The 23,806-nt window shown below is 42.7% G+C and overlaps 1 protein-coding gene and 1 long non-coding RNA gene across 4 annotated transcripts; one reads left to right on the forward strand and one right to left on the reverse strand.

The window, feature by feature from the left end:
* dachc (dachshund c) lies at nt 1–22,874 on the forward strand. 3 transcript variants are annotated; one of them, XM_084948719.1, is made up of 11 exons: nt 1–839; nt 7,914–8,023; nt 11,041–11,151; nt 14,265–14,443; nt 15,121–15,241; nt 15,395–15,529; nt 18,646–18,842; nt 19,339–19,489; nt 20,248–20,376; nt 20,569–20,640; nt 22,297–22,874. In XM_084948719.1, exons 1-11 carry the CDS (start codon nt 256–258, stop codon nt 22,332–22,334), a joined length of 1,827 nt encoding a protein of 608 aa, XP_084804845.1. In that variant the 5' UTR covers nt 1–255; the 3' UTR covers nt 22,335–22,874. The 3 variants fall into 3 exon arrangements, with proteins under 3 accessions (XP_084804845.1, XP_084804843.1, XP_084804844.1); XM_084948717.1 differs by having other exon boundaries at nt 15–839; nt 20,530–20,640; XM_084948718.1 differs by having other exon boundaries at nt 16–839; nt 19,342–19,489; nt 20,530–20,640.
* On the reverse strand, nt 14,414–15,446 carry LOC146375085 (uncharacterized). Its single transcript, XR_014801973.1, has 3 exons — nt 15,367–15,446; nt 15,254–15,285; nt 14,414–14,512 (listed from the first exon to the last, which is right to left on the reverse strand). It is a non-coding gene; the product is annotated as an uncharacterized LOC146375085 (long non-coding RNA).
* Nucleotides 22,875–23,806: the final 932 nt, after the last annotated feature.

A 23,806-nucleotide genomic window follows, 5' to 3' on the forward strand; every position in this document is an offset into this window, starting at 1 on the left:
AGCCCAGGCTCCTCCTCTTTATGTTAATGTGACAGTAGCATCTCCAGCTCTGAGACAAGCCTCCGCTCATTCTGATTCAAGTATGTGATCTGTTTTTCCACACACGGACCCCGTCTACTCTTCTTTCATCCCCCTCTCTCCTCCTCGGCACGCTCCATGCGCAGTTCACACTCTCCAAAGTGTACGCGTGTGTTCGGCCAAGTTACTTTCTTAAATAGTTGACTTTGAAGTTTACTTATTCTCCTGTTCTTGGTCATGACCACTATGGCAACTCCTGCGCCTCCGGCTCTGCTGCCCGCAGCTCCACTCGGGCACCACCCGGCGCCAAGTTCCGTGTCTCCGGCCACAAACTCTCCGCCACCTGCGGCCACCTCCGCCGCTTCCTCCCCGGCTCCTCCGGTGGCGCACCCGGCGCTGCTTCACCAGTTCAGGGCGGACCTCTTACTGCCGAACGGGACCCCGTTAAAGAGCGGAGGAGCTCCGGTGTCCAGCAGCGCTAAGCCCGTGTACGCCACTGCGTCGCCCGTAGAGAGCACGCCGCAGAACAACGAGTGCAAACTGGTGGAGGTGAAAGGTGCCAAACTGGCGTCGTTCACGGTGAAAGACAAGGAGCTCATCTGTTTGCCTCAGGCTTTCGACGTGTTTCTCAAACACCTGGTCGGCGGGCTACACACCGTTTACACCAAGCTGAAACGGCTGGACATTACCCCGGTGGTGTGCAACGTGGAGCAGGTCCGGGTTCTTCGGGGGCTCGGGGCCATCCAGCCCGGGGTGAACCGGTGCAAACTTATCTCCAGGCAGGACTTTGAGACGCTCTACAACGACTGTACCAATGCAAGGTGAGTCAGGGGTCCGGGGAGAGGAGAGCGAAGGGAAGGTGGGGAGGGTGGCAGTGTGATGGAGGGTTACCCAGCTCATTATTGAGGGAGGGGGAGTGCAGCAGGTGGGGTTAGCAGATAGCTACAAATATATCAAATTTGGGGGATCAACAGTCAGCAGGTCATGAAAAGTGTCACAAAAATCTACATAATAATATAAACTCCATTATTACTAATGACCTTGTGTTATTTTATATCTAGGGTATCTCTACAGAGTGTGTCTGTTATGTTTCAGAACTTGCCTACAAATGATTCCACTAATTTAAAAGCAAACTCAGTTTCCTTAAAGCTGCTGCATGAGGGAAAATACATTTTCCATATGTTTATTTATTTATTTTAGCTTTTATTGGAGTTCGTGTTTGATTTGATAATAACTGACTTGGGTCCAGTTAACCCCTTCTCATTTGCCACAGCACTGCTGCCGCTGGGGCTGTTACTAATTACCATTTTTATGGATGATAAACACTGTGATGGTGATTATGGTGTTGGCGATAATGAATTTTAGTAATCCTTATGAGAAAAACACTCTTAAAAGTTTCTCATGTTATCTGGGAGTCTGATCTCTCTCGCTGACATGCACGCACGCACTACTTCCCTTTCTCTCTGACACACTCACACTTGCACACATCAATGTGACACTGTCATTCTGAGAAATTGATTCTTCACAGAAATTAATTAATTTTCATTTGGCCCCAAGCGGCAGCTTAAATCAGAACAAGCTCACTCACTCACTCACTGATCCCTTTACTCTCTCCCTCCTTCTCTTTGCCTCCCTCGCTCCATCCCTCTCTCTCTCTCCCTTCTTAATAACTTGCTGTCTTATCATATCAACACTCTTTAGCCCTGAGCATCAGAACAGAGGAGATGATTAAATGAATTCTCGGTATTTATGATGCGATTATGTAAATTAGCCTGTTTTGCAGAACTCTGATGGTGACCAGCTACATGGGTCATCAATCCAGTGTGCAGCAGATATGTTTGGATAAAGGGGCTAAATTGGCTGGGATTTGTGGTTTCCTGGTGCCTCAGTCTGCTGTTGTGCAGACCACATGCTCATAACAGCATGAGTTTGAATCCAGAGCATTGTGGATTAGTCTTAGTTTGGGGAATTTATATTGTTTGATGGTTAATCCTAGCTCCTTGGAGCGTGAATGATCCAATTTACACCTGCCATTAAATGGAGATGGAGAATGCATCTAGATGTGCGCTGATAAATGCCAAAATACCGATTCTGCAATGTTTAAATTACTTTTTTTCCCCCAGTTCTTTATATTTACTGTTTGTAGGTAAGATCATTCCAGTGTTTTGATATGCCCTCATTTTATTTAATCTTTAAGCCGTTTTTGGTTTTTAAGTCAAAGTGTGGGATTTAAGACAAGCTTTGACTTGTTGAGCAAGCCCAGAAAAAAACTCCAAAAAGAAACATACTATTGTGAGAATCAGCTTCCAGCTTTACATGCGTGGATTAACACCTGCGCTTAAGCATTTGCGGCCCTCCAACCAAGACAAAATCCAGATGCATCTTCTGGCTGCTTGGGGATTTCTTCTATGTCTGGTGTTAATGGGAACGATGTTATACAACCCCCGAAAAATACACATCCTCTGCCGTCTCTAATTATCCACACAACACTCAAACAGCCTTTACTTAATGAGATCTTAAAACATCACTCGTCTGAAATCTTCAAACGACTTCTGTGATTCTTTGTCTGAAGGCTTCAAGTGTGCTGCGGTAGCCATTAGTATCAGCTCCACCTGCATTAGAAGTTTCTAAGTAATCCCCGGCGTGGACGGATCGACATACAATAGCAGGTAAAAAGTGAAACTCAAGATGGCTTTTGTTTAAAGATTTCTGACCAAAGCGAAAAGTTTCAAGAACATCTCAGAGATTTTGATGATACAGCTTTCCGACCACGTCAAGGCTGACTGAGGTTCCTGTTACTGATTAAGACAGCCATCACTTATTATTTTCCAGTTCACTACAGTGAGACAGGCTTGAAAAAAAAAATAGCAGCCTTGTCTGATAGTTTAACATGACTAACAGAATGCTTTACATGGCTTTCATCCTGCTAGTTATTCTTTGGGCTGTTTGTTTATTCATTGGTTCTTTTTTTTTTAGATTAAAATGAAGTGGTTTTTTGAAGCAGTGTCCTCTGTTTACCGTTGTCTTTCCTTCTCTTCTTTGTCTCACTGTTAACGCCTGCTGTGCACACACACACGCACACACACACTGACCACTGACTCATCAAACCATGAAGAAGGGCCGACTTCACCCTCACTCAAAGCCTAGTTATAATTCATGCATAGGTGACACACAAACACACTCTGTTAACACGCACACACAGAAACTCACATGGTCACGCCTGTGTGTTTGCTGGCTTTGCTGCTAAATGACATTAGTTCCACAGTGAGAACATGGCGTGTAGGAGGCAACCTGATCCTCCATCCTTTTCTTTCTCCCTGACAAAGGAACAGTTTCATTCTCTGTTAGTAACACACATCAAATAGCTCGCTCAGGTCAAAGTGTGTGTGTGCATATAGTTTACAGATTCCCTATAAGTATTCATTATGCAGTGTCCATAAATGCCTACCCTCCTGAATGTTACATAAAAGTAGTGTAACATGGCAAACTGATTACGTTAATAACAACACACTTGAATAGTAACACAGGATATATATTTATAAGTAATGGTATTTAAGGTTTGCAACTTACAGTGCATTTTTATATTATTTCTATATATGCATTTTTTTTTAACTTGGCACCTGATTTGGACCATGCAGATAGGTTTGTTTGCCCTCATATTTGCATTAAGATTCTTGCCTCCAACCCTGTAAAATGAGGTAAAAGCAATTGTGCAAAGCATTGGAAAATGACATTTAAAAAAAAAAAAAAACTTAATGGCAATTTTTCCAGAAAAAAGTCCATGTTACAGATAACAACTGGACAGATAGCAGTTTTCAGAGGACCTAATTTCTTCCAAAGAAATTGTCCCTATTAAAACTGCTGATAGTGTGTTATTTTTGATGAACCACAGTACCAAGGTCATATTTTCTTGGGAGATACTGCTGAAAGAGGCCCCTTTTTTTTCTAATAACGTGAGCAAAATTCCATTTACCACAAATATATTTGGGTGGAAGCAGAAATCCTTTTTTTGGGTAATTTTCAGCTCGCATTCACACGCTTTTCTTTGCAGCTCATGCAGCAGGGGCGTCAACAAAAGCAGAGTCAAATATATGAAGCAGGTGTTAATGTTACTCGAACTTAAATCAAACGACAAATGATGAATGAGACACAGTGGTATGTAGAGTACAACAAAAGCACCCTCTTTGTGTTTCTCGACTTGGCAGTGTCGAGCCAGTGTTTTTTTGTGTGTGTGTGTGTGTGTGTGTGTGTGTGTGTGTGTGTGTGTGTGTGTGTGTGTGTGTGTGTGCATGGGAAGGTGGACTTCTCAGAGCTGAGCCCCACTGCCATGCCATAACTCACTGTCAAAGTCAGCAGTGTTAGGATGAAGGGGAGGAGGGCTGTGTGTATGCTCATGTGTGTTTGAGTGTCTGTGTTAGGCTGGGGCGGTTAGCTCAACTTTAACCTCATCGCTCTTTTGATGTTTTATAGAGACGAGCACGATGAGATAGAGAGGGCCTCCATGTCTTCCACTGTGACAGGTTTTAATGGAGTACACATACTTTTCAAACGCACAGACACACACTCAGTCTTGACACAGCTTTGACCCTGGAATGCGGGACAGGAATGTGAAGCGGTATCAGTTTAGGAGATCAGATTTTTTGCCATGATCAAACGTCCTCAAAGTCGAGCCCCACTGTGTGTGTGTGTGTGTGCGCGCGTCTGTCTGTGTGTGTGTTGTCCTGCCTGCTTCTTTCATGACATCATCACGCAGGCTTTCCTAATAACAATGGCGCAGAAAGCTTTTTCAGCCCTCGATTTGAGAGGAAGATCACAACATCAATCTTTCCCTGCCTTCTGTAACCACCAACATAAGTCTTCCTGCGTACAGCAGCGACATTATGATTTATCAAACCGGACCGTGACGGCGAATACAAACCCATGTGATAAACACAGATTGAAAGGATGGGAGCATGGGAGCTGTAAAGCGCCTCTAATATATTCAAAACAAAATCTTGTTTGAGCAAGTTCTCTTTTTTTTTTTCTCTCTCCCCACACACACACACACACACACACACACACACACACACACACACACACACACACACACACACAGCTGCTACCTATCACCACCTCAGTCCCTCCAAGCTAGTAGCTGTTCCACTGTTCCACTGTTTTGACTGTAACACTTCCTCTTCTTTCATTACTTTTCTCTTTCCCCTCTGTGTGTGTGTGTGTGTGTGTGTGTGTGTGTGTGTGTGTGTGTGTGTGTGTGTGTGTGTGTGTGTGTGTGTGTGTGTGTGTGTGTTAGCAAGGATAGAGATCTGTCATCTTTGTTGTGTTTTGTTTCTGTTCCACCTGCACTAAGCTCCAGCTGCCATGTTTGGCGTTTCATGTTTCAGGTAACACACACACACTAAGCTTGGAGGGCAGAACTCAATGTACAGAGTACCTTTATTTAAAAAAACTGTGTGTGTGTGTGTGCGTGTGTGTGCATGTGTGGCCAGAGCGTTGGCATGAGGGAGGACGTCTGGGTGAGATTTTAATTAAAGTTTGAGACAAAGAGGTCATAAGCCATACACCCCCTCCTCTGCGCGCACACACACACACACACACACACACACACACACACACACACACACACACACACACACACAATGAACTGTTTTCTCTCTCCCCCCTCCTCTCTCTCATTCCATCCCCTCAGCTTGATGACTTTTCCATGAAAGGCTTTTTCATTAATCCTACCTCAGGGAACCGGTGCTCTCCAACCACACACACAAACACACACACCATGTACACATACACAAACACACTTGCATGCACAACACACACATAGACCTCCCTCCATGGGTCACTTTGATGTATCAACGCACTTGCAGACTAAACACAAAATTAGGTTTGAGTTCTTTATGCCCCCTAAAATGCAACATATACAAAGGCACACACACACAGACGTACACACATACAAAACACACCCACCCATCAACGCAGACACGCAGAGGCCATTAATTAGTGTGTGCAAATAAACAGTAGTAAGGGAAAGGGAAGCGGCTGCAGTAAAAACCAACCATGGTCTTTTGGTCTCTGTATATTTTATTTCCCCCCACTGATGTTCACTACTGCGTTTGTGTGTGTGTGCGCGCATCTGTTTGTGTGTGTGTGTGTGCGTATGTGCCTGTGTGTGTGTGTATTCATTTAAGGTGTTTCAACATCAGTTGCGGTGGAACTGTTACTTTACCTTCAAACCTGAGACCTAAAAATACATTTCCTGCTTTTGTTAAGCCCAGTATGCTGCTCTATAAGGACTGCAAAAGAATATTGTTTGTAATTTGAATGCGCCCCCCACCTTCACAAAAACTGCACATACTCCCACACAAACACACGTGCATGCGCACACGCACACAAAACACATACTTACAACTTTATCCCACTCACACATCCCTGCTGTATGTCTTTCATGTCGTGTGCGTGGGTATGCGAATCTACCTGAGTGTGTCTGCATGCTTGTGTGCGTCTCTCACTGTCTGCGTCCCCCGTGTGTGTGTGTGTGTGTGATAGTGTGAGATATCTGATGTCAGCTGTCACATCCCAGTCGGTCTGGGCCCATAATAAGAGACAATAATAACAACTCATTAAAACCGAGGGCAGGAACTGTGGAGCTCATCGGCTCATCAAATTAACCTTTGAACACTTCATACACACGTGTGCGCACTCACACAAACCCATACACGACCCCGCACATGCACACACTCACATTCCGATGTGCACGCACACGCACGCCCACACACACACTCACAATCTACCTGTTTTTCTCCCACAGTTAGTGACTACACAATCTTTCTCTCTGTCTTTTTGTCTCTCTCCGTTTTCCCCCCTTCTCAGCCAGTGGGTGTGTCAACAGGGGATTGGTCCTTTCTGCTGTGTAATTGATGAATTATATGCAATATGCAAATGAGGCGCCATTAATCTCCTGACTGACAGCTTCGTTTATGGGGCCTTAATGACGGCTGGATTAGATTCTAATTAAAATCTGCTCAAAGACACCCCACGCTAGGAAGCTGCTGCTGCTAGTCTATCTCTTCCCCCCCTTTTATTTTTTTTTTTACTCTTTCCCACCTTGTCTTACAATTTCAAACTCTCCCTTTTATTCACCTTTTCCTCTCGCTTTACACTCCTTGTCTTGCATCAACTTTTCAACTGTTCTCTCTGTTTCTTCAGCTCTCGGTCACTCCGTCTTCATCTCCTCTTGTTTCCCTCGCTCTGTCTCGCACTTGCCCACAGACTCATGTTATGTCAGGTTGCTATGAAAGGAGATGAGGTACGCTGGTTGTCATTAAGCCTGATGTGGCCCGTGTCATTTCCCCTGTCAGGACATTCACACCGTTTAGTCAGAGCCAAAGTGATGCCTGACAGCTTTTCACATACTTCCTCTAAGATTGATTGAGCATGCCCAGCTCAATCAAACCGCACACCCGCGCACACAAGACAAGAATCCATGTGAATCTGCTTGTAGTCAGTGTTTATTGAGGAAAAATTGTGGCACGGCGGGGAAAGAGGACTGAATGAAGGAAGGATTGAAGGAAAGAGGAGGCGAGCAAACACATTTAATAAGCAAACAAATGAATGAGTAAGCTGAACAGTAATGAGGTGCTTTATTGATGCCATAGGGAAACTCGTTTTTTGCTTGCTCGTATCCACAGGGAGGTCAGATTTGCTGTACAGCAGCCTTCCTGGAACCGGTCGGGTTTCAGTGTTTTGCTTGTTGACACTTCAGCAGGATCAGAGGTTTACAGGCTGAAGGACACTTTCTTTAACCGGGCCACCCATCTCAGTCTCGGCATGAAAAAGTGACTAAGTGGGTAAAGTATTAAACTGCCTAATTATTAATGCATGCTTGTGTTTTCCGCCTGCAGTTCAAGGCCTGGACGACCGCCCAAGAGGCTGCAGAGTGCGACAGAGGGCGGGACTCACCACATGCTGTCTCACAGTGGTCTGATGCATGCTGGGATTATACCTCCTGCAGGTGACCACCCAGACCTACACACACACACACACACACAAACACATAAATCGAGCATATTTTCTGAAGAAACAATATCACAAAAGTGCATGAGCACAGTAAACTATTATGACAGTGTGTGTCTTAAATTACCAGTATGGCATCATGTGCAGTGCAGGGCATGTTCTTAAAAGAGTATAGGAAAGAAGCAAGTTTTGTTTTACACATATCACAATAAATTTTTTATTAAATTTTGACTTTCACCTTGTTTAACTGGCTGTGATAGTTTAATAATCAATATTTTCAGGTTCTGGTATTTTGTGTTTTCTCAATAATTTTTTGTCTACAGTAAGCGACTCACAAACGATCCCGATGTGTGCCCTTAGTCGGCATGTTGATATGAAAAAGCTGCTGCACGTAGAAAAAAGATGATTTGTTTAAGCAGGACAATCAGAGGAGGAGTACATATGTAGTGCAGTCAAATAATCGTCAATAAAGACGAATGAACAGTTGGTCCAACCACCTGGTCTTTCAGGAACAGAAATAGAACAGAAATGGAACAGAAATAGAAAGGAATGCACATTTATTAATTTAAAAAAGTGAAAAAAAAAATGTAATTACTGACACGTATGAAGTTGCAGTGCAATGTTTAAATGTGGGGAAAAAATTTGAATAAATGAAAATGCACTGATCAAAATAATATTTTATTGCTTTAATGTATATATATTAATTTGATTTTAATGCAAATAATATCTATAATCAGCTTTTTTAAGGTTTGTTCACATAGTTTCATGTATTTTAACCACAAGATTAACTATTTAATATGGTGAGAAAATTATTTTAGTATAGCTGTTACTTATAAAGACATTAATATTTAAGTAAACAAAACTAATATTAAAGTTTAATAATGGAAACATCTGTGATTGTATTCCATATTCGAGAAATAAAGGAGAAAGCCTGTGTAATCACCCCTTTACACAATTTTTTCTGATGTCAGGGTTCACCAGACAAATCCCTCCTAGTGACACGTTGTTGCTTCAGACAAGAGTAGCGGTCAGCAAAGTTCAAAAACTGTTCTTGCTTCAGCTTTCAGAGTGAAAGCAGTGATCTGGCAGCCAGCTGAGTTACCCCATCAGTTTAAAAAAAAAAAAGAACAGGTTGCTTATGCAGAATGGGGCGGGTTTCACCGCTTTTCCAAGCAGACCCCCGTGATGGCACATTTTACCCCTCATCAATAGTATGAGGAGGTGGGGTTCGGGGAGGTGACCGCTGTGTTGATTAATAAAATTAGCATACGCACTGCTGACATATGAGAAACAACTCATAATTTGCAAGCTTGGTCTTTTTTTCTTGAATTATAAGTACAGCGTTCCCTGTTAAGCCCTCTGTTGAACTGGGTTAGAATCATAATCTCTAAAAGCTCTGAAACCTCTTTGAAATTCATTTTATAATTGAAGTGAGGATGTGTTTAGCTTGGTACTGTAAACCTTTAAGTTCTTATTGTGTAAAGGAGACTTTAAATCGTTATTTGTGCTTTTCAGTATGAGTTAGAATTTATGATCATTTTGAAGTGTTTGCACATCTGGCACTTAAAATTTTACAATCTGAAGCTGCATGTTACATTTATATTCTGACTTTCTACGAACAGTCTGCTAAAGGCCATGGCGCTGCTTGTTTTAGTCACGGTTTTGTGTTTGAGTCCCTTTTGTAGTCTGTGTGTGTTTGTGTGTGTGTGTGTGTTGCAAAGAGAAAGGGAGAAAAGTAATTGTTGGCACCTCACCGCTCTCAAAGTTGCCCTTGGCTTTGTGCTCTTCACTGCAACCTGATCTTTTCATTCCCCGCCTCAAAAGAAGCCATTTTCTATTAGCCTCCGCTTCCTCTCACTGTTCAAAGGTGCTTGAGTGTGTATGTGTATTTGCGCGCGTGTGTGTGTGCGTTGTGTCTGCGTGAGCGTTCAAGAGCATCTTTCTCAGTGGGAAAAAAGAGTCTTTTTCCACCAAAGGAGAGGGCACGGCGGCAATGTCAGTGCTACTGATTAGAACTGGCCACATGAGAGGGGAGAAGGAGACAGAGAGAGGGAGGACATTTGAGCGTAAAAGGCAGGGGAAAATCTTTGATGTGATCCTCCTTAGTCTCTTTTTCTCGCCCTCGTGTACTCACGCACACACACATGCAGCACAGTGGCTTATGTCCCGCTGCGATGCTGACATTTGAAAAGGTAACGCAAGGAGAGGGGATGGGAGGAGAGAAGGGGAGAGGGCAGGAGAGAGAAGAAGAGGAGACGAGAAGAAAAAGGAACAATTTTGTTGTGGCTGTCGACGTCTTCAGCTGTTCACCTCAGACACCCGCCGTCTGATGGGAGCGTAGAAAACCACTCAGCAGTTCAGTTTGTTGCAAATGTTTAGACGTATTGAAGACCAGGAAATTAAGACTTACGGTCTGTTTGTGTTTCCTCTGCCGTGTTTGCACAGTTGTGTGGTTTGTCTGAACTTTAATAATTCAACGTGTTTGACTGTGTTAGCACAAGACATATTTAATTTTCTATTTTACAGGGTGATCTGAGGGTCAAACTACCTTCTAGGGTTCAACACACAAATTAAAACGTGGCTCGCATTTTCTCACTCTCTATTACACATTATCCAAAAGTGCACAACCCCCATTAGAAAGTATCTTCACTTTTTGCCTTGTGCGTCTAATTCGTACCGATAACGAAGTTCTTTCTGGATGAAAGGTGGAGCTGCTGCTGCCGCTGCTGAGTGTTATCCTGTGCTCTGTGCTGTGGGATGTGATATCCCTGTGTGGGAGAGATGAATGTCTTGGCTTGTTCCTATCACTGCTGATTCCCTGGCAGACTAAATGGCCAGTGCAGCGGTGCAGTCAGAATGAATGGCTGGCCCCTGTCCTCCTATGACAACCTCCTGCCTACCTACTGCTCTAATCCTCCACCGGGGGCCATTGATCTGGCTCTTATTGATTCTTTTTCTTTCTTTCTTTCCCTCTTTTTCTTCATCTCTGCATCTGTCTCTGTCTCTCTCTCTTAGATCTCTCTGCCCTGGCCAAAAAGATCAAACTGGAGGCGATGGCCGGTTACCACAGCAACCAACAACATGGCGGGCGAAACGGAGAAAACGGCGACCACAACCCCGGACTGGGTGAGTCTCATCCTTTTTTTTTTGGTACGTGCATATGTGAGTGTGTGAGTTATGTTAATCACGACCCGCATAACACTGTTGAACACATCTGTGATGCCAAGTCAATACAACTTGAGCAGCTGTGTTTATGAACCAGGCTGATTAAAACCAGGATGTGACATCACCTCTGCAGCCTGTATGTTTCCTTTGAGAGACAGTTAGTAGAAAAACAAACAACAGCAGCAAGATCTTGAGATGAAATTCAAAAAAGGATATCTGGGTGAGGTAATCCAAACAAATATATAAACACATCTATATAAATTACTGCTTCTGTGGTGTTTTTTCCCAGCTTGTAATAATTGACTATAAGGCTGAATATTTTCTCCAGCTTGGATTAGTTTGCATATTTGTGGTACTCAATAAGATTCAGGAATCATTTCCTGAAAAACGCAGTTGGTCATCTGCTCTGTGGCCTCAAAACATTGCCGGCAAGTCATTAGTACTTATTAGTCATCCCAACGAGAGAGTGTCGACTCAGACCAGCTTTGTTAGTCACACTTGTTTGCCATAAGGAGAGAAATTAAATCAGGATTTTTCTGGAAAAAGTCTTGCCTTTCAGAGCTGACAAAGGAGTGTGCTCTCATTTACAGTTTGCCCCTGGAAAGCAAAGAATTACCATCTCATTTTTTTTGATCAAATCCCTGTTGGCTGCTCATTACATGTTCAGATATTCTCCTATTTTAGTCATATGTTAGAAAAACCCGTTCCCTTCACAGTGCCCATCCCTGGCTTTGCAGCGAGGGAGAGCAGCCAGCAGATCTGGAGCATCGGTGCACGGTAGTAAGCACACGGGGATGATAGAGAGATGAATAAGATGAGAGGCTGAAGCCAAATCAATAGTCTTCTCTCTAATTCACTATCCTGAATGCAAACGACAAACGCTGGACAATCGATGGCGGGACGGGCACAAGCACGCTCGTGTGCGCACACACACAAACCCCCCCCCCCCCCCCCCCCCCCCACACACACACACACACACCACACACACACACACACTCACACACTGTTATCGACAGGTTAAAGCGACATCAGTGTGTTTAGACAGATGACTGGGCTTATGGAGGTCTGTGTGGAATATGCTATCAGCCAGACACACAAACACACACACACTTAACATGTGGAGCACAGCACAAGGCTTTAGGACAGAAATGTCCTAAAAAATGTCCTTACAGTTAAATCACTGTATGTTTAAACCCATTATTACCTTTTTTTTTTTTTTTTTTGCTTTGTGTGTACGGTGCTTATGTCTGTAAACAATCCCAACATTAACCATTGTTTACCATTGTATACACTCACTTACAACTGCCAGCATCTGTGCACAGTTAGATGGCATGGTTACCACCAGCCATTATAAACCTGTAAAGCTTAATCACTGTTAATGATAGAGTCAAGTGGAAACACACACACTCTCTCTCTCTCTCACACACACACACACACAAACAGCACAGGCATACATACACACATAAGCACAATGTGTTTTTTCCATACCGCCACCCACTGCCTTATGGGAAGGATAGGCCCCTACCAGAGCTTTAACCACTACAAAGGCAATCTCAGATTACACACACGCACACACTCACAAATGCTGAGTGTGACACCTTATGGGCTGGGGAAGAGCAGGGAGCAGCCATTTCTGCATTTAACAAGATCTTCTGGGAAATTTACAGTAACTGTGTGTTTACAGTAATGGTTTGTTTGGATAAACATAAGAGAGGCACTTTGACTTTTGATGTTTTTAATGAAACATAAGAGAAAGTGATGGGAGGGCAGAGTGAGTGGAGAGGGGGGGATAAAACAGAGTTAGGATGAGGGATAGAAAAATGAAATTTCTGGAGGCAGGTGGGATTGGAGTTGGGGTTGAGGGGGGTGACAAAAGTGGAGCGCTGGTTTCAAACCAAGGCTTAATATTTAGAGTTGGCTCATAGTTGATTGTTGGAGCATCTGGTTATTCAGCTCCATTCAGACAGATCTTTTGTTTGGATTGGTTTCTGCTTTGGGCAAGTGAGAGACTAATCTGCCAAATGCACAAAGCACTGCACATATGTCCAGCGAGCCCAACTCATAAAGTCAACGCCTCGCCCTTTATTTCTTAGTTTGCCTTTTCCCCTTCTTTCATTCTCTCCCTTTTTCTTTCTTCCCTTTTCTCTCTTTATTTGTTCTATTTCATCTCTCTTCTTTGGATAGCCTTTTTTTGTTTCCATGCACTCGTTCTATTATTTGTGACAATTGTGGAATAGAGTCCAAGATTTTTTCCTTTGTGTTTATAATTACCCAGCGTGCATTGCTGGCCCAGCACCAGGACTGCCATCAGCTTCTTTTGTTCCACTTCCTCCCTGTGTTTCTTTTGTTTTTGTTTTTCCTTTTATTAAATGATAAATATTTATGTCATTTTCTACCCCTCCCCCCCCAACAGGATTGTTTGCTTCATGAATAGAAGGACTGCAACAACCCACTAGGGTGCTGTGGAGAGGAAGGATTTTCTTTAAAGATAGTGCATGCTTGTCTTAAAGAGAAGAGCGCGAACGACAGATTGGCCGAGATAATAGGAGTTTAGTTTCAACTGCTGAAAACGTGTTAATTTATGGTAAAGAACACCGGGGTACTAACAGAAAAGTTATGTGTTTTCCCTTGACTCCAGCAGGGCTGGATTTGTAGGTTTCTTAGCGCTCAGAAAAAATCTTGAGGCCATCAAAGCCTTTGAGAAACAGCCGTGTCTTCCTCTACTCTGTTGCCTTTTCTTCCTTTCGACATTTTTTTCACGCACATTTTCAAGTTGTGATTTAGAAGCAGAGCAGTCATCCAGGTAATACAACAAAGAGGAATGACGCTGGTTTTCAGATTTATTTCTTGTCATGAGAGATGCTGTGCATTTTCAGTTCAGTAAACGACATTGGGCCGAACAGAGGAAAGCCTTTTAAGATGTGATGGGTAAAAAAAATAAAACAAACACAGCTGAAGGTAAAACGAAAGAAGCCCCACATTTATGACGAGCCAGCCTGGTCTGACTTATGAAAACCAACTGACTGTCTTACTCCATCTTGTTCTCCTTCTTTTTTTATTCTTTTCTACTCCAGTTCTTGAGCAGTTGCCCTTCATGATGATGTCACATCCTCTGATCCCTGCCAGCCTGGCGCCAGCCTCCGTTTCCATGGCGATGGGCCAGATGAACCGACAGAGCATGCTGGCCAGCATGGCCAACGTGGCGCATCTCCACGCCAACCCCCCTGCCAGGGCTCCCACCTCCGTTATTAAGGTGAACTCAGAGGCCCATCAGCCCGGTGGATCTGACCACGAGCCAGTAATCGCCTGAGTCCGCGTGATGCTCAGGGAAGAAATCAGAGTTTAAGATTTACATCGAAATGTTGTTTCAAAACAAAACATTTGCTAAAACAAATTTCTCCCAACGTTTAACATCCAAAGAAATAGTTCTTATCTCTACATCTTCTAAATGATTCAATCTCTCTGTCCTTTACGTGCAAAATTAGGAATCAAGTTATGGATCGCTACCAGAATATAATTAGTCGTTTCTTGGCTTCAGGTCAATCCAATATCTATTTATGCATTTTTCAGATGTGCTGCATACCAACAGAAAATGCAATCCTCTTCGCCAAGTTGATGACTTTGCTTAAAAATAAACCGCTATGTATAAGTAAAGAAATTGAACCTGTTAAAATAAATTAGAGTTTGAAGAGACACATAAAAAAATTAACAAATCACTCAACACAGTTTTCCCAGTGTCTCATCTCATAATGTTTTTAAGTATGGTTTTGATGATTGGTTAGGATGGCTTAAAAGACCTGAAAGTAGATTTCTGGATTCTGGATTCTCGTTTTTCTAAAGTTAGATTTTTGTGAGCTTTGTGTGTCTTTTTATTAGCCATAATTTCAGTTGAATTGAGTTGTGACCGTGTGCCACTTTGGTGCTTCTTAGGAGCGAATGCGTGACAGCCCCTCCCCGTCTCCCTCACTGGAGGAAGCTCAGCTGTCGTCCAATCACAGCAGCAGTGTGTCAAGTTCACCATCTCACACAGAACGCACTGCAGAAACTACACGTATGTACTCACTTGTGTACGCACAGTATTGCGGCAGGTTCAATCTGTTCAAAAATACATACATATATATATTATTTATATTTTATTTTCTTAGCTATAACAGGAGCTATAAGTCCGTTAATAACCTTTTTGCGTTGTATGTTTTCTCTCCAGATCCGCTCCATGACAGCCTGTCGTCAAGTCACAGTGTGTTGGGTCATTCTCCTGGTTTGGTGCAGGGGGGCAGAGATACAGATGTGACTTCAGTGGAATACAACAAGGAGAACAAGAGGAGCCACTCTGACAGAGGTAAGACAGTCAGCGCTTGAAGTTTCAAAATCTTAAAGAGGTGTGTGTGTGTTGACCTCACTGCAAAGGTCAATTTATAACTGCTTTCTGAGAATATATTGTATAGTTAGTCATTAGTCATTTAATAATGCTTACTGATTATTTCTCAGACAGATGAATTGCCTTTGAAACAGGTCTGTCAATGCAGAACAGCAAGCATTCAGTTTCCTTGCAGTTCACCTTCATCCACAGCACATTGTTATTTAAAGGCGATTTAAACACCTCCATCACCTATCTGGGAGTTTCTCATTAATTATTTATTTTTAAAGAAAGAGGGTTCAACAAGAAAGAAATCAGTATATCAGTAACAGGTCAATGAGCATTCACCGTCTTACCCTTTCTCTCCACTTTCTCCCCTTCTTGCTGTCAGTGGCCCCCAGGCTCCCTGCGGGGAGCAAAGACAAATAATTCTGCAAAACAGGACTCCATTAGACCAGGAAGCGGTGTTACATTAGCGAGCCATTTGCTGGGCCGCGGTCTAACGAGCCAGGCGGCCTCCCGCGCTCTCAGCTGGACCTCATCTACATAACGACTGCCTCCCTGTCGTTAGGGCCTGCGTTGCCACGGCGCTGCAACGTCAGTTGTTTGGTTCTCTCTGTCAGGGAGGTTTGCATTAGCTTAATGAGGACTGCTCAAGGACAAACAGTCAGCAGAAATCTACTGCGAGAGAAAAAGAGAGAGAGACTGTTTGTATGCGAGTTTGTACGTGTGTGCGTGCATGTAAATGTATTCTAATACGGAATCGCATTATTCAGTAATTGAATCTAAAAATCACAAAGGCCTCCCAGGTACGGTTTCTGATGCTGTCAGGTGTCTGACAGTATTGACAAAGCAGCGAGGGCACCAACAACGTGAACGCCATGCATCACACGTTGCATTTATGTGATTGATTTTCAATTGATTTTCCTGCATGCAAATGAAACGCATGTGCATTTACTGGATTGCAAACTTTTGTGCTTGACCTAGAACATCACAGGATAGGCTTTATCGTGGATTGAGCAGAGTTTCAAAGAGCACTTCAGCGCTGTCATTCTGTCAATCCATTGTATGATAATCTGCGAGTGTGTGTATGCGAGTCCGTTTTTGGCTGTGTGTGCTGTTTTACTGGTCTTTGAACAACGTATCCATGCAGCAAAGATCAGAGGCCATCCCTGACACCTCACTCCCATTAACCAAACATCAGCAAAATTTTATTCTCTCACTGTCTCTCTCTTTCGCTCCCCCCACTCCCCCTTTTTTCCCTCTTCCGCTGACTGGCAGTCTTCACGTGGTGAAGTTCATTAGCCCTGGGGACGGGTGGGAGAAGAGTAAGAGAGACGGGGTGGGGGGTGGGGGGGGAGAAGTTGGGAGAAAAGAGAAAAACAGACAGTGACCTTGGTTAGAGAGATGGGTAAATGATCAAACAAGCTGGCAGCTGTGTCTGTGTGTGTATGTGTATGCCAGACCTGTGTGCGAGTGTGAGGTAAAGTAGGCGTAAAACTGTAACTCAATAAAGGATCAGTCACATCCAAGGAGCCTGGGGAGCCCACGCTGCTGACTGCGCACTTCAGCAGCTTCGAATATGCGTGTGTGTGTGTGTGTGTCTGTATGAGAGCCACAGGAGTGTAGTTGGATGCCCTCCGCTGAGCTCGCCAGCACCTGCTAATTACCTTTCTCTACAGAGCAATGCTTTTAGCAAGAAAGAGGGAGAAAGGGGAGGGGGGGGGTATTGCTTCTCATCTGTGAAACACCTTGAATGTGACAGTTGCCAAGACGTGAGGCCGAGGCAGTGTGGGGAAGGTGGGTGGATTTGGAGCAGAAGATGCTGTGGTCAGCTAAGTGGAGAAAACACTGTCATTTGTCACAGACAGAGAAAACTGCCAGATATCACATCGCACGTTCACACTCGTCTCTGCTCCAATAACTGCCGAACTCCCAGGACGTCTTCGTCCTCGGCGGCTCTGAAGACAGTAGACGCATAAACTGAGCAACTGCCTGATGCAAGGGGGAAAAACATGCAGGAAATGGCTAATCTTCATCTCCCTCTCTGTCACGAATAGGGTACACGCAGTTCTCAGGTTTACAAACAGATGGTCATCCATAATGCAGGTTCTTAGCTGGTTTTATGGGAGATGTCAAGCTGTGGTGCATTATCAATAGGCAGACTGCCATCTAATAAAGGGTAACCACATTTTTAAAACCCCAAACCAGGACGTTTGTGCATGTGTGCACGAACTTGCACGCAGTAATTAGTGTAAACACCTATTTGCTGTTGGGCTTGATGTGTTTACAAGAAATTAAGTAAATTATATTAGTAAGCTAGAAATTTCTGTGCTTTGATTACATATTGTCGCAAGAATGAAGATCTTTTTTGCTGATTTTAAACAAACATTAACCAATATATACTATACTAATAGGATTGAAGCATACACTTGATAAAAGAGACAGTTGTCAGACAAATTACTAACACAGTAAGTATTGTCAAATATGCATACCACTTTTCAAAGGTTTGCTCTTTTGGAAGGAGAATAGATGTTAAAAAAAAACACAAAACAAAACAGTGCCTAGACCACAAAATACATTTTGGAAGCTCAAGAAAATTGAATTGATTTTTATACGTGTACATTATTTAAATCACTCCTTCTTTGCAGGAGGCTTTCAGCTGAAGTGTTTTGCTTTTATAATCTATATGAAATACGCTTTGTCAACTTGTATTTAAAATTATCAACTATCAAGATCCACTTTCTAGCTTTTTCCAGAGCTCTCTATTGTCTCTTAGTGGATGAAGAATATATTAGAGTAAATGATGTACCAGTTATCATGATAAATATAAATGTGTAAATTGAAAGTCTCATACACTTATTGCCTATCTTTGTTTTCTCAAAGTGGTATTTACCACGGTCAGTAATTTACTTTTCTTGCTCTAATAATTTTGTTATTGATCCTTACTTCACATAATGAAGTGATGGCACCCCTGTGTGTGATTTCTTAAGAGTCTGTGTGAAGGTGAAAGCCATGGGCTCACTGTAGTAAACTGATTCAGTCAGATGTGCATCAGCCTTACAGACTAAACATCAAACTGTCTCTCTTGCCTCCAGATAACACCTCCTTGGCCGCTCAGACGACCAGGGAGAGCTGTGATAGACAAGTCTACCAGAAACCCCCATCAAGCAGGGAGGGCTGTGAGAGGGTTTCTTACCCGGCAGGACAGAAGCTCCCAGCAGGTCTTCACCACACTCCCTTCATCTTCCCGGAAGGCTTGTCCTCCATAGAGACCCTGCTCACGAACATCCAGGTGAGGCTCTGCCGGGCTTTATTGTTATTATTATACCCCAAGATGAATAGGAAGAGAGATGAGCCACTCTTTGGGATTTCCTGAAATGGTAAATAGTAGACATTTAGGATATGCAGTAATTCAGATGGGCGTGTGCTGACCTGCTTCTCAGATTTTACATCTTTGTTATAGTATAGTCACAATGAAAGCCCTCTCTGGTTGGGTTTTCACAGGGAGAAAATAAATAACCCATCTGACCCTGAAGTGATGGCAGTTAAAAGACGAGCATTTTTTCCCACTCGGTAATCCTAACCGAATGTGATGACAGACAAAAATTTGCCCCTAAAAAAGATTAATTGTGATTGTTATACTTTTACAATTAGGAGACTTTTTATGTTAACATGAAATGTTCAGAAACACTGTCTTTTTCAATTTGTATTAGTAAGGTTCAGCTGGTAAAGGGTTTACTTTTTTAATGTTGGTGTAACCTGTTGCTGTGTGTCTGTGTGTCTCCAAGCAGGGTCTACTGAGAGTTGCCATAGAGAATGCCAGGGCGCAGGAGAAGCAGGACCAGCTGGAGAGGACAGAGTTGAAGATGGAGCTGGTCCGAGAGCGGGAGCTCAGAGAGACCTTGGAGAGACAGCTTAGCATGGAACAGAAAAACAGAGGTAGGCTACTCCACATACAGATGAGTTAGAAACAAATGTCAGTGCTAACTCGAGATTTTGTCTCTGGAAATTATTCTAGTTGGCAAGTGTTGATTGGAGTGTTACATTTCACCCTCGTGAATTTATTAACTCTGGCACGGTGTGGATTTTACTGTCGAAACACTGACAAAATCGGCCGTGCAGCTAAACAAGAGTGGTCTAATCCACTTGTAAAGCTGACAGGACGTCCATTATCGGGAAAATCAGATAAGGAAGTGAGGACACCTACTGTATATTACCCCTCAAGGCATCTGCAGAGGTGAATTAGACTAAAGTTGGCAGTCTGCTACAAACTAAATCAAGTTTGGCAAGTTTGCAAAAGCTGTCGTATACGGCACGGTCAGAGAAAATTCCAATCAAGGACAGTTTGGTTGATGAGGACACACCAGGTGGGGAAGCGTGCAACTTGTGGTGGAAAATGACCACAAAACACAAAAACTAAAACAGCCGCGTGATGTTGTTTACCTGTTGCAAGGGTTTTTGAGCAAATGCAGAGTTTGCTATACTTTAATAGCATGTTGACCTCACTTACTAAGGTCAAAGTGCCATCAGAGCTTTTGTTGCAAATATCCACCAAGGTCAGAAAGCATCCAACAGTGCATGCAAGTCAAGCATTAAAAAAAGCACCTAAATATTTTGATTGCAAAGTTTGAACTTTTCTGACATCCTTTCACACTCTTGGCCGTCTGCTTGTTCCTTTCTTCCTCTTCTTTTTTAAGTTCTTATCCAGAAGCGCCTGAAGAAGGAAAAGAGGAGTAAAAGGAGACTACAGGAGGCCCTGGAGGAGGAGGTGAAACTCCGTGATCAGGCAGAGCACAGTCTCCTGCACACTGCCAACACGCACACAGGTACAGAAACGGTTTTGACTCAGAATTTATTTAAGTGACTAAATCCTTCGTAATTCTTCTTTTCATATCTAATATTGCCCAAGCCTTCACTACAGTGTAGCCTTGACTGTTCATTAGCCTCTAATTAAGTGTCTTTATTAATTAATGGCCAAGCTACAGGCCATCAATCATCAGCAGCCCCTCCCCACACAGAGCCTGTGACCCAGGACTCGGATGGGAACAACCACGATGACAGCAGGGTGGACACTAAAGCAACAGTACAAGGTACAAGTGTCCAGATATCGAAGGCAGCTTTCTCAGTATGTAGAGGTGAAAACAGGCGTCACATTGTGATTAAAAAAATTGTGGTAAAAATGCTGCACAAAAGCTGTCACTGCTTTAATGTTCTTCCACCAAAAGACAACTTAAATGTGATTAATACAGGAAATACAAACTGTCTCTTTAGGTAGAAACGCACTAAACTTAAAACTTTAAATGTCTGTGAAGGTTCTCAGTCATCCAGGTCATCGTAGTCAAAGGAGCTTGCAAAGAAAAGCGTCTGGACTTCTTTAAGTTTACTTGAAGACGTTTCACCTCTCATCCGAGAAGCTTCTTCAGTTCTAAGGTCAAATGGTGGAGAGTCCCAGATATAAACCTAGTGGGAGTATCCCCCCACAGAGGGACAAAAGGACCCCCTGATGATCTTCTAATCGCCTGAGCCAAGGTGTGAAACTGGGTGTGGGTCCCAATCAGCCAGAGTTTCGGGTGTGTTCATTGTGAAACCTGGCCCCACCTTATCATGCGAATTCCTGAGGTCAGATGGCCCAGGATGTGAGTGGGCGTTAAGGCGTCTGGGAAGGGATCTCAAAACTGGATTATAGATGGCAGAGAGTTGGTGTCGTAAACCCCCGCCTCTGTTCAAAGATGGTCGCTCACAGTGGACATAGATGGCTTCTTTCACTCCTCTTTCAAACCATCTGTCCTCTCTGTCCAAAATGTGAACATTGGCATCCTCGAAAGAGTGTTAAAACTTTAAACAAGCGGGGACTAATTGATTTAATATTAGTGGCTAAAAACTGACGTAATGTTCCCAAAAAATACATATACGTAGTGGCAGGAATTTATTTAGCCGCTATCGACCAAGCTGGGGAAGGAGATTTCTTTATTTCACCTACTCACTGCTTTTGATGCTTAACTGACCGGTCTACTGGAAGAGTTTTCAAAGATTTCACAGGGAGACCACTCCTGAGAAATTGAACAAAATGAAATGAAGCATGAGACAGTTTTCTGAGGTTGCCGGTTTAATGGAGACAGGCATTTAATATATTTATTTTGCCACCTTTATTGTCTTCATAGGGATAGATTAATGAGAAAATCCCACATGTAACATCTTAAACAGACAGAAAAAGAAATGGCCATGATCTCTAGCTCGGCCTCATCAAAAGAGTGCATGGATTCAGCCCACCTCTGCTCCGTGCTGTGCCAAGACCGCCATACCAAACAGCGTGCTTGTTCAAAAGCAATTTTTAATTGAATGTCAGTGAAGCAAGAAGAGAACTGGCCACTAATTAATGGCTGTCTTAATTGTCCTCATGACGAGTTTGTTTGGACATCATTTGCATAATTAACACCCAGTAATAAATCATTTAAAGGGGAATTGTCTGTCAGACAGCAGGGCAGGATGTGCTTCCTTTGTGCCAGGAAGTTTTATCACCAAAAATGGAGATCAGCGGCAGAAAAACACTTTCAACTGAGCCTTAATAATGTTCTTTTGTTAATGATCTTTGCTTGTGGCTCTATAGGACCTTCTCGATATTGAAATTAGTGAATGAATTGGATCCAGCACCGTGCCTTTTACTGTTAGAATAATGCTTGTCTCCCCTGAAATTGACAAATGTTATTGTGCTGAAATTTTATTCATTATCGTTTTTATTGTTTCAGAGGGAAGAGTGTTTCTGCAAACCACTGGGATGTACTGAAGAGGATGGATGGATGGATGGATGGATGGATGGATGGATGGATGGATGGATGGATGGACGGATGGATGGATGGACAGAGTAATGAAATTTCTTCATTCATGGGAAATACAATCGACAGGCATGCTCAGTCGCGCAGTGGCATCTCCACATCCCCAAGAGGACCCCTTCCTACATTTTCAAGAGTGACATTTGAACTTTCTCATTGTTCTCTTGTTTAATTTATTGCATTTATGACCAAATTCTAGTGGGAAAAGTACTGATGTTGTGTTTGACTGTGTTTCTTTCAATCAAGGTTTTTAGATCCTAGACGAAAATGACCATAGTTGTTTTTTTGTCAGTGCTGTTTATCTCGACACAAGTGATCGATATAACTTGTAACAGAGTTGTGTACATATATATAGTCATCATTTTTGTTATCGCCATCAGGAAGAAAAAAAAACTCATAATGGCATGTTGTACAGTCACGAAATGACTTGTATTGTGTATGTTATGCAGTAGTGCAGTTTGACAATACAAACAATACAAATCCTTTTTATTAAATTGTGTCACTGTTTCTTTCTTTATTTTACTAGTGTAGTCTCTGATGACATTTTTCATTTTGTTTGTCTTCATTTCTAATTTATGGATTTATATTAAACTTTTTGTAAAAAGTTGCCTGAGTGGAGGAAGAGATGGTCCATGTGTATTATGCATTGTGAGGGTATGGAGAGGGACGTGGCATTGATTCTTGCTCCATCCTTAAAACCTTCCACGCAAGTATTGATGGCAAAGAGCAGGGTCATAAGTGAGAGGCTGATTAATGACACATGTTGAAAAGACACAATAGTTCTCATTAAGAATGGATCATTTTGAGTCAACAATTAGTAGTTGGCACCTTTTTTTGTTAAGAACTTGACAACAACTTGTGGAAGAAAATAGTACACTTGTGGCTATTTATGGTCTTAGTATATATGCAGGAGACAGAACCCTGCATAATCAAACTAATCAATAGGATTTTTTTTAATTGAACTCCTGTAAATGTCTTATAATATAAATCCAGTGTAGCTTAATTTGCAATTTAGAATTTCAAAAAAAGTGTGTGCCTACTTACAGGTATAAGATATATTTGGCTCATAAAATGAGGTCAGAGCAGTGAAACCAAAGTGTGTGTGTGTGTGGTTTAAGAAGTGTTGTTTTACTGATGCAGATGTTAAAAGCATGGATATATAATGTATTAAGAGGCATTACAGATCAAAAGTGCTGGCAGTTTAGGGACTTTAGAAGCAGTTGCCTTGAAGACATACTCAGGAACTCGGCTCAGGAGGAATATTAAGTTTTCTAAAATCCCAAACAATACATTTCTCATTGCTCTGAAACCATTTGTTGTGCCAAAAAGAAAAGGAATCTTTGCACTCAGCCAGGCTTTGCTCGTGTAACCTTGTCTGAATGTGCAGTGTGCCATTTCCTGGACACAGGCAGATAAGCTGTGATGC

Source organism: Perissodus microlepis, chromosome 13, assembly GCF_051167445.1.
Source record: "Perissodus microlepis isolate ML-2025 ecotype Zambia chromosome 13, ASM5116744v1, whole genome shotgun sequence".
Taxonomy (NCBI): Eukaryota; Metazoa; Chordata; class Actinopteri; order Cichliformes; family Cichlidae; genus Perissodus; species Perissodus microlepis.